The sequence below is a fragment of the Coccinella septempunctata genome, chromosome X (genome assembly GCF_907165205.1).
Source record: "Coccinella septempunctata chromosome X, icCocSept1.1, whole genome shotgun sequence".
Lineage (NCBI taxonomy): Eukaryota > Metazoa > Arthropoda > Insecta > Coleoptera > Coccinellidae > Coccinella > Coccinella septempunctata.
In genome coordinates this window covers 19,437,067-19,448,874 of record NC_058198.1, presented here as the reverse complement: position 1 = coordinate 19,448,874, position 11,808 = coordinate 19,437,067, and the positions used below count along the sequence as shown (strand labels likewise).

Here is an 11,808-nt window from a genome sequence, read left to right as displayed (position 1 = left end):
CCATAAACTAGCTGGCACTTCATGGGGTGCTGATGCAGCCACTCTTCGAACGGCAGCCCTAGCTTTGGTTTTTTCGGCTGCTGAATATTGTTGCCCCGTTTGGATTAATAGTGCTCATGTGCAGAAAATTGATGCACAACTGAATCTTTCCATGAGAACCATAACTAGAACTATTAGATCTTCACCTATTCAATGGTTACCAGTTCTTTCAAACATTTTACCGCCTCATATTCGTAGACAGACTGCGGTTATGAATTCCTGGAAAAAATTCCAATCCTATCCAGGCTCGTTCCCAATTCTATCCTATATTCCCAAAAATACCATTCCAAGACTGAAGTCGCGTAAACCTTTTTGGTCCAACTCTTTTCCTAATTCGAATATAAGGGAGAAAGACCTTTGGCAGTCTGAATGGAATAGGTGCACTATTTTCAACAAAGAATTAGTAACTGATCCTTCGAATAGAGTTCCTGGTTTTGATCTTCCCAGGAAAATATGGTGTATTCTGAATCGTATAAGAACAGGTCACGGACGCTGCAATAGCATGCTTTTCAGGTGGAATTCAGTTGAAAGCCCTAGTTGTGAATGCGGGGAACCAGAAGAAACCATAAATCATCTAGTTAATCATTGTCCGATTTATAAATTTCAGGATGGTTTTAGAGCTATACATGCAGTTTCCGAATCTTTTTTGAATTGGGTTGTCAATTTTAGGTCATATTGAATCTAATTTTATTATTTTACGTTTTTCTGCTTTTGTTTTCTCTTTATTTCAGATAAAAGATTCTGGTATCTTGGAGAAGACTTTCTGGATTTTCCTTTTTGTTGGAGAAAGAATCAATTTTTGCAGTGCGAGATGCCTTTCAATATGGAATATTTCAGCTTATTTCGTGAACAATTACAATCCACTACACTCACGGGGAGAAAGGGTTTTTTTACTGAGGTTTTTCCCTAAGCTCTTGTATCATACACCAATTCGTATGGTACCCCGTTACGCTAACCTCTGCTAAAACTGTATCTCATACACATGCTATAATTATTGTTTGCTGTTCAAGATTGTAATGCTCTATATCAAAAGAATATATATATATATATATATATATATATATATATATATATATATATATATATATATATATATATATATATATATATATATATATATATATATATATATATATATATATATATATATATATATATATATATATATATATATATATATATATTTTCTGATAAAATCACAGTCTTACTATATGTGTATATATTGATGTTCAGGGAATAGACTGATAATTGGTTTATTTAAACTCTTAATTCAATGCCTAGCTTTCAGAACTTTTTTATTCCTTCTTCAGGGCTTCTACAATAATAGTACAGGTTAGTTGACAACAAAAATATTATAGTACGACACTTACAGAATATGAATTTTACCATATGTACTCATTTAACATGGAAATTGTCGAAGATTAAAATAAAATGATAATTGATTATTGACTAGACCTCTTTTTCCTTTTTCTGGAGCGTTCATCATGGAAGTAACAATTTTAGGTTAGAATGACATGCAATGACAAATCAAACACGACAGACCCCCTGTGATCACAGAGTCTTCGTTCTTATTCTTCAGGTTACTTGGCAAGGGACATTAGATAGGTGTATATGTTACTCAGATTTTGAACATCAGATTTTTTGTTTACGGTGTTATTGTTGTTTTTTATGTGAATCATCTCTAAAATTAATCGTTTGTTATATTTTGAGCTTTTTTCTAAAATTCTTACATTATCCAGATCTATTTCATGTCTTTCTTCATGAGCGTGTTTTGTTAAGGCACATCTTGTGTTGTTTTTCTTGATATCACTCCTATGTAAACTTAATCTGCTCTTGAGCCATTGTGATGTCTGCCCAATATAGACGTCTTGACAATTCTTGCAACTTATCTCATACACAATGCCAGATTGAAACTGTTTTGGTGTGGTGTCCTTTAATCTAGAATACAGGGTGAACAAGGTTTTGGAATTATATGTGGCTATTTTCAGATCTTCCCCCTTAAAACAGTTCTTGATTCTACCAGAGAGGGTTTTTATGTTCATTATACTCCCATATTTTATCTCATCTTTTCTTTATCTTTCTGGGTATGTAGCAGAGATATTGAGTATGGCGTATGATAAAGACAATGAATATTATATCAAGGATTCCTTTGAGTTTGCTGATCTTGTGAACAATCTTGAGGTACCACCTGACCACGTTGTCATATCGTTGGATGTGGTCAACTTGTTCGGAAACATCCAGAGTGAACTAGCAATCGAAGCAATAAGTAAAAAATGGAATGTGATCCAAGAATATACGAACATACCTAAACAACTCTTTATGGATATCCTCAACTTTCTGATGGAGAACAGTTATTTCTCCTTCCAAGGAAAATTTTACCTGCAGATATTTGGAAGTTCCATGGGCTCAGATCTGAGTCCAATAATATCCCTTTATGTGATGGATTATCTTCTGGACGGCACGGTTGCCAAGTTGCCATTTAAATTGTTTCTTATAAAAAAGTACGTAGATGATCTCCTACTCATTGCTCCAGCTAACGAAATCACTAACATCAAAACCACATGCAATAGTTTTAATGAACACATCCAGTTCACTGTAGAGGAAGAAGATGAAAACCACTCAGTTCCATTTTTGGACACAAAGGTCTGCCGAATAAACAACACCATAAAATTAGACTGGTATAGAAAAGACATAACATCAGACAAATTTATCCATTACTTATCTGATCACCCAATCAAGACGAAAATAAATACTATAAAAGGAATGAGAACAAGGGTAGATAGAATTTGCCATCCCGATTTCAGGCAGATAAATAGTAACAAGCTTTTCAAAATATTTGTGGAAAATGGTTATCCAAGGAGTATGCTCAGAAAACTACTTTTTGAGTCGGCCACAAGTAGAATGAATGAGGTTGAAGAAGTCAATGTACCATCACAAAACAATGAAATTGATGAGATAAAATATGGGAGTATAATGAACATAAAAACCCTCTCTGGTAGAATCAAGAACTGTTTTAAGGGGGAAGATCTGAAAATAGCCACATATAATTCCAAAACCTTGTTCACCCTGTATTCTAGATTAAAGGACACCACACCAAAACAGTTTCAATCTGGCATTGTGTATGAGATAAGTTGCAAGAATTGTCAAGACGTCTATATTGGGCAGACATCACAATGGCTCAAGAGCAGATTAAGTTTACATAGGAGTGATATCAAGAAAAACAACACAAGATGTGCCTTAACAAAACACGCTCATGAAGAAAGACATGAAATAGATCTGGATAATGTAAGAATTTTAGAAAAAAGCTCAAAATATAACAAACGATTAATTTTAGAGATGATTCACATAAAAAACAACAATAACACCGTAAACAAAAAATCTGATGTTCAAAATCTGAGTAACATATACACCTATCTAATGTCCCTTGCCAAGTAACCTGAAGAATAAGAACGAAGACTCTGTGATCACAGGGGGTCTGTCGTGTTTGATTTGTCATTGCATGTCATTCTAACCTAAAATTGTTACTTCCATGATGAACGCTCCAGAAAAAGGAAAAAGAGGTCTAGTCAATAATCAATTATCATTTTATTTTAATCTTCGACAATTTCCATGTTAAATGAGTACATATGGTAAAATTCATATTCTGTAAGTGTCGTACTATAATATTTTTGTTGTCAACTAACCTGTACTATTATTGTAGAAGCCCTGAAGAAGGAATAAAAAAGTTCTGAAAGCTAGGCATTGAATTAAGAGTTTAAATAAACCAATTATCAGTCTATTCCCTGAACATCAATATATATATATATATATATATATATTTTTTTTTTTTTTTTTTTGTCCACCATAATAGGGTACGGCTCTTCATCGGGCATGCCGGGTCAAGTCGACCAAGGCATTCCTATGCACTGGTGAGGAACCCACGCAGTATTCGCGTCGTCCATAAGATGACCTCCCGCTGCGCATCACTGATCAATCTCTCGTCCAGTCTCAGGCGTCTTGTATTTTCAGCTAGGTGTTTCTCTACAAGTCCATTAGTTGTTATTATGAGAGGAAGGATCGCTGTGTAGGTAAGTTTATGTGTTCTCTTGAGCTCAAATGCTAAATCGTGATATTTTGATATTTTTTCAGTGTATGCTCTCTCCGCATTATCGTCTGCTGGGATGGTGATGTCGACTATGGTAACCTTTCTTCCGGTTTTCTCGAAGATGACGATGTCAGGTCTGTTGTGAGGGATTGGCCTATCTGTGACAAGTGGAAAGTCCCAATATAGCTTCACCTCATCATTTTGCAACAGTTCTTTAGGTGCGTATTTATGAACTTTTTTTGGTTTTCTAATCAGTCCATATTTCAGTGCGAGTTCTTGGTGGTATACTTTGGCCATTGCATTATGACGGTCTGTGTATTCCCTAGGAGCAAGTATCGGACAAGAAGACATCACATGCTGTATGGTTTCGGTTGCATGTGAGCATTTCCTGCATTTGTCAGTTATCATATTCTTTTTTGCAATATTTTTCAGATATGCTCGAGTGGGAACCACCTGATCCTGTATGGCCGCCAATCTCCCTTCCGTTTCCGGAAAGAGGTATCCAGCCTTGAGGTAAGTAACAGATCTCTCCCTGTCTACATTTTCCCTTTTCAGAGCGGTCGGATATCTGCCGTGTAGTGCCTTACCATGCCATTCCTCAGCGAAACCTGACATTGTAGCCTGCTGAGCCTGTTGAGTGTGGGCAGCCAGGTTCAGCGGTGTGACGTGTTCATCAATCCTGCAGATTGTCCTGATGAAGCTATTGGTCTTTGCATGAAAGTATCTTCTCATTTCTGAGATAGTGGTGTGGTGTGTGATCTCAATATTTTGAAGACCCCTTCCTCCATCCTTTCTTGGAATGTACAGCCTGTTTGCCGAAGCGTGGGGATGATGTATTCCATGTTTTGTTAGTAGGGCTCTTACTTTGATGTCCATGGTCTTGAGTTCTTCTTTCGACCATTTGACAATGCCGAATGAGTATGTCAAAGCAGGCATTGCCCAGGAGTTAACTGAGGTGAACATAGCTTTTGCATTTAGTTTGCTTTGCAGAATTTTCCGTAGTCTGCTAAAGAATTTGTCCTGAAATGTGTTCTTCGCTATTCTAGTTTCAATGTCTACCCCCTGTTGTATTCCCAAATATTTGTATGTTTCTTTGGGTTCAAGTGGTTGGATAGTTTCCTCATTTCTTATGAGCTCCTGGTCTCCCTCTACAATTTTTCCTCTTCCTACATGCAGTGTGGCACATTTATCGATTCCAATTGTCATTCTGATCGTATTAGTGAAGGATGTTACAATTTTCAGCATTCTGGTTAGTTGGGCTTTATCAGCGGCATAGAGTTTAAGGTCATCAACATAGAGCTGGTGTGATGTTTTGGTGTTGTTAGTTTTGTCTATGATGTACCCATATCCAGAGTTGTTCAATAGTCCACTGAGGAAGTTGATGGCAAGGCAGAACCATAGAGTGCTGAGCCTGTCTCCCTGAAAGAGTCCTTTTTCGATATTTATCTCGTTGCTAGTGATGGTGTTATTTTTCGTATTTACAAGCATATATATATATATATATATATATATATATATATATATATATATATATATATATATATATATATATATATATATATATATATATATATATATATATATATATATATATATATATATATATATATATATATATATATATATATATATATATATATATATATATATGCGACTTTATCTCCCAAGAAACCAGGGTGGAAGAGGGTTGATGAACTTGGAAGACTTGCACGCAAAGTGCGTGAATGACTTGAGAGAGCACTTTATGAAGAACAACTCACCTGTGTTCAGAGCTGTCCGTGAAGCTGACAACGGAATATCCGTGTTGAGGCTATCTGATCCGGATAAGCAGGCTCCGAGGCGTACTATGGAAAGTCGCATGGAAGAGTGGAGTGCCAAGGCCCTGCATGGTAGATATCCAGGTCATCTGAAAAGTAAAGAAATAGATAAGATCGAGTCTCTTACTTACCTGCGTGCGGGGTTCCTTTTTCCTGAAACTGAGGGAAGACTCTTGGCAATACAAGACCAGGTGGTACCAACTAAGATGTACATGAAGCATATCGCCAAGCAGGACATTCCATCCGATAGATGCCGAAAGAACTCACAAGCTGCGGAGTCCATTCAGCACATTACCTCATCATGTTCGATTCTGGCTCCCCGAGACTACCTCGACAGGCATGACGCAATGGGGAAGATATATCATCAACAGATCGCACTAAAATTCGGATTGCTCAAGACAGAGACTGAACAACATCTATACCAGCCAAGAGCGCTATTGGAGAACCAGCGCTACAAACTATACTGGGACACGACTCTCGTGACTGACAGAGGAGTGGCGCTTAATAGGCCGGACGTTACTCTCTTCGACAAGCAAAAGGAAACATGTCTGCTGCTGGATTTTGCGGTCCCTGCTGATGAAAATTTGGCCCGAGGTTATTCTGAAAAGATCGCGAAATATTCCGACCTGGCCTACCAACTGCGTGAGATTCACAAACTGAAATCGGTGAACGTTCTCCCAATAGTGATCTCTGTGAACGGTTTGGTGGAGAAGCATTTGCCTGAGACCACCAAGAGACTGTGCTTAGACCGCAACGTAATATCAAGCTCACAGAAGCAGGTCTTGTTAGGCACGGCGAGGACAGTTAGGAAGTTCCTTCAAGGTCCTTAGCGGCCGCATTTGCCTTGGCGAAAGCCCGGCAGTGTGGCTTGTCCCCTGCAACAGAGCGGTGAGAGAAAAAAAAATTATATATATATATATATATATATATATATATATATATATATATATATATATATATATATATATATATATATATATATATATATATATATATATATATATATATATATATATATATATATATATATATATATATATATATATATTTTTTTTTTTAAATTCACACTTTCGTGGAGTTTTTCGAAGCTTCCCGGGCGCTAGCCAAGAGATCTTCTATTATCTTGGTGTTGGTGTCATTAATGCGGAAAAATAACCTGCCTTATGATGCTCACTGTACCCAATATTACTGCCTTCTGCATCCACGTGATAGCATTAGTTCGCAGGTTCAGCTCTTTTAGGTGCGTGATCGTTTTTTTGTGTACAAGGCCATTCCTACTCATTATCAGCGGCAATATATCCACTCTTTTCAGCTTCCATATATCTCTCATTTGTCGAGACAGTGCCTCATATTTCTGTATTTTTTCTCCATAAGATTTTGTCAGGTTGGAGTCCCAAGGCACTGCGAAGTCCAATATCACTGCATGTTTCTCCGCTTTTTTCCAGATTACGACATCAGGTCTATTGTGCCCCACGCCTATGTCGGTGATCACTGTCAGATCCCAGTATATCTTATAGTTTTCATTCTCCATAACCGGCTGAGGAGCGTAAAGATGATATGGCGTGAAGTGCGGGAGCAGTTGGTACTGCAGACACAGCAGCTGGTGCACCACTTTTCCCATGCTGTTATGTCGGGCTAGATATTTTGTTCCAGCGATTGCCGAGCAGGCTGACGATAGATGTTGCACCGTCTCTTCCACAGATTGGCACAATCTGCATCTTGTGTTCTCGATGGCAAGCTTCATGATGTATTTGCTGTAAGTCCATGTCGGCACAACCTGGTCCTGGATCGCGAACAGGGTGCCCTCCGTCTGGGGGTACAGGTATCCCTGTGTAAGGTAGGTGCTGGAATGAATTAGATCTACTTCGGGTTGGTGTAGGCTAGCGTGAAATCGTCCATGCAAAGCTTTTGCCTGCCAGCTTCGTTCCAGTCTTGTTGCAAAGTTCTCTGTTTCAGGTCCCTCTCGGTTCTCCTCTCTTCCCCCATCGGTGGCGCCCTCCTGTGCTGCTATCCATTGATGTACAGGTAAGTCTATGTTGTTGAAATATTGTGCAATATTCTTTTCCTCTTGCAGACACGCTGCTTCTACACTGACTAAACCGAGACCTCCCTGCTTGCGTGGTAAGTACAGCCTTTCCTTTGCTGAGTTGGGATGAAGCATGTCGTGCTCGGTGAGGGTAGTTCTTATGTGCCCATCTATCTGTTGTAGGTCCGTCTTAGACCAGGTGAGTATACCAGATGAATAGGTGAAGGTAGGTATGGCCCAGTTATTTAGTGCCTCGATTTTATTTTTTTGCTGAGAGCTGCGTTTTCAAAATCTTTCGGACTCTTGTCATCAGCTCTGTTTTGACATTCTGCTTGTTTTCAGTTTGTTTGATTTCATATGTCTGTTGAATGCCCAAATATTTATACCTTTCCTCCATTGCCAATTCCGCTATTTCCCTTCCATCAGCCATTCTTATATGAACGATATACAAAAGAACTACCGCAGGCCAAGAATAATAATAATAATAATAATAACACAAATTACACGCGCCAGCATGGCAGAAACGTCTTCAACACAAAACAGAAAGACTAAGAAGAGACATTGGACGACTGACGGAGTACTTGAACGGGAATCGCGGAAGGAAGGTTGTGAAAGCTGCCGAAGAAATCATCGATAGAAACAGAACACACACCGAACGAGAGACAGAGAATGCTACAGCACACCATTGCCTTGACACTCTGAAGCAAAAATTAAGTCTGTATGCAGAACGCCTGAGGAGATATAAAAGCAATTATAGCCGGAAAAGAGACAATAATTCATTCGAAAAGTCCGAAGAATCTTTCTACCGGTCACTCACATCGTTGAATGGAGAAAATGGAAAGTTACCACCAAAGGAAGCCATTGAACAATTCTGGACCGAACAATTATCAACGAAACCTCAGTTCAATGGAAATACCGGATGGATTGAAGATGAAAAATCTGAAGCTATAAAATATGAGCCGATGCAGCATGACATGATCACAATTGAAGAAGTAAAATCAGCTATCAGAGGACTGCACAACTGGAAAGCACCTGGGCCTGATGGATTACAGAACTTCTGGATCAAGAAACTTTGGATCATGCATGACAAATTGACCTCCGCAATAAATGATGTCATTGAAAATCCTGAAAGAATGCCAGTATTCCTTACACATGGCACAACATACCTGTTACCTAAAGACCAAAGGAATACAGAAGACCCATCCAAGTACCGACCAATCACATGTCTTCCAACGATGTACAAATTAATCACATCGTGCATTTCGAACCGAATTTACAACCATTGCGAAAGGAATAACATCATCGCCATGCAACAGAAAGGATGCACCAAAGACAGCCGAGGGTGCAAAGAACAACTAATAATAGATTCAGTTATCTGCAATCAAGCGTTCTCCAAGCGAAGGAATCTTTACGCTGCGTACATAGACTACAAAAAAGCATTCGATTCTATACCTCACGAATGGCTCTTGACGATCTTGAAGATTTACAAGGTGGATCCCAATATTGTTAAGTTCCTGAAAAACGCCATGTCAACCTGGCGTACTAGTCTTCAAATGAAAGCAGCAGATTGCTCCATTACAACAGGACCTATTCCAATAAGACGCGGAATTTTCCAAGGAGACTCGCTGAGCCCTCTGTGGTTCTGCATGGCCCTGAATCCCTTGTCTCATAGATTGAATTCTACGGACTACGGATTTTCCATCAAAAACGGCAGTAGAAATATGATGAAACTGAATCATCTTCTTTACATGGACGACTTGAAACTCTTCGCATCTACCAAAAAACAAATGCAACTGATGCTGAAAATGGTGGAAGGATTCTCGGAAGACATCAAAATGAAGTTTGGACTAGAAAAATGTCGACTGCTTAACATAACGAGAGGGAAAATAGAAGATGGTACGTTCAAACTCAAGGAAGGTGCAGAAATTGAAGCATTAAAGGAAGGAGACACATACAAGTATCTAGGCATAAAACAGGCAAGAAAAATCAATCAGACCCAGATGAAGAAAGAATTAACGGAGGAGTTCACCCGAAGATTGAGGAGGATAATGAGAACTGGTCTTAACAGCAAGAATCTGATAAAAGCGATTAACACCTACGCTTGCTCGGCGCTTAGCTATTCATTTGGTATTATCTCGTGGACGACCACCGATTTAGCAGCTTTACAGAGAAAAATAAGGACGATGCTGACTAAACACAATAAACATCACCCCAAAAGCTCAATAGAACGGACAGAGCTGCCACGACATCTTGGGGGTAGAGGAATTGTTGATTTGTCCAACCTTATGTCCCAGGAAATTGAAGGACTTCGAGAATATTTCTTGAGCAAGGCAGCTTCGTCAGAACTCCATCGAGTGGTTTGTGTTGCTGATAGTTCTACACCATTAAAGCTACAACAGGATCACTTGGAAACCGTCGAACACTCTGCAGAAAGTAAAATGCAGAAACTGATTGGCACACCTTTGCATGGGAGGCACCAGAACGAGGTCAACCATGATTACGTCGACATATCTGCGTCGAACTACTGGTTGACTTCCGGAAGGTTGTTTCCTGAGACAGAGGGCTTCATGCTCGCCATCCAGGATCAGGTGATTCCAACAAGAAATTACATGAAGTACATCGCCAAGGATGCCTCAGTGGCGGACGATAGCTGTCGTTATGGCTGTGCGACACATGAAACTATCCAGCACATCACCGGCGGATGTCAGAAGTTCGCGGGCACGGAGTACAAAAATAGACATGATGCTGTTGCCAAGATTCTTCACCAAGAATTGGCACTAAAACACCAACTTCTAGCTCCGAAAAAGGTGCCTTATTACAATTACCATCCGGATGCTGTGCTGGAAAACGAACATCACAAGCTCTACTGGGATCGCACGGTTCTCACAGACCGAAAAATAACCCACAATAGACCAGACCTCATATTGCTCAATAAGGATGAGGACAGAGGAGCACTATTCATAGACGTGGCAATTCCAAATAATACCAATCTTCTAGATAGGCACACTGAAAAAATTTCGAAATACAGAGATCTCGAGGAACAAACCAGAAGACAGTGGAAGCTGAAAGATATCAAGACCATCCCTATTGTCATTTCATCTACAGGCCTGATACCGAAGAAACTACTAGAGAACTTGAGGAAACTTCAGTTGGACGAAAATATCTATAGAGTCATGCAGAAAGCGGTACTGCTCGGAACGGCGAGAACTGTACGCAAGTACATGGGGAATGCAGAGGAACACCGTCTGCTCCGACAGGAAGTGCGGGTGGAGCAGGAATCCAACCTACAGCAGGGAGGGGAGGAGCGACCCGGACCCGACCACCACCACGAGCCCGAAAACCTGGAAAGGGCTCCAACAGAGCTTAATCCTTTTGATATCTGAGATATCTGGGATAAGTGAATTTTCCTCTGGAGAGGAGTGTGAAAGCCGCAAGGCTAAAGTCATAATAATAATAATAATAATAATAATAATAATAATCCCGCACGGGGGTACTACTTAGTAGTATACAGGTGTGACAATCCCGCGGACCCCGGTCACTCTCAGCCGATGTCGGAAAGAAATCAGCTAAGCCTCGGAAAACAGTCGCTGCCTGGGGATCGTCAGGGCACGTCTGGAGTTGGTGCTGGACGTGACAGCATGCGGGACACCAACGGCAGAACGCTAAGAAGGCGGGCGCCTGCCACACAAAAAGCTACGCCTCTAGACGAGGAGGACATCGACGAGGAGGACATCGACGAGGAGAGAGTTCAGGTTGTCGGTCGCATAGGGATTCAAAGCTCGCAAGAGCACCCCGTAGTCGGAACCGGCAGCCGAAACAGGACAGCACAAAGGGGACGCCAC

The 11,808-nt window shown here is 40.0% G+C and overlaps 2 protein-coding genes across 2 annotated transcripts; one reads left to right on the top strand and one right to left on the bottom strand.

The window, feature by feature from the left end:
• Window positions 1-2,145: 2,145 nt before the first annotated feature.
• Window positions 2,146-3,474, top strand: LOC123322309. The gene has a single exon (XM_044910252.1). The coding sequence runs from the start codon at window positions 2,146-2,148 to the stop codon at window positions 3,472-3,474; it is 1,329 nt and encodes a 442-aa protein (XP_044766187.1).
• Window positions 3,475-3,937: 463 nt separating this feature from the next.
• LOC123322308 lies at window positions 3,938-5,611 on the bottom strand. Its single transcript, XM_044910251.1, has one exon. The coding sequence runs from the start codon at window positions 5,609-5,611 to the stop codon at window positions 3,938-3,940; it is 1,674 nt and encodes a 557-aa protein (XP_044766186.1).
• Window positions 5,612-11,808: the final 6,197 nt, after the last annotated feature.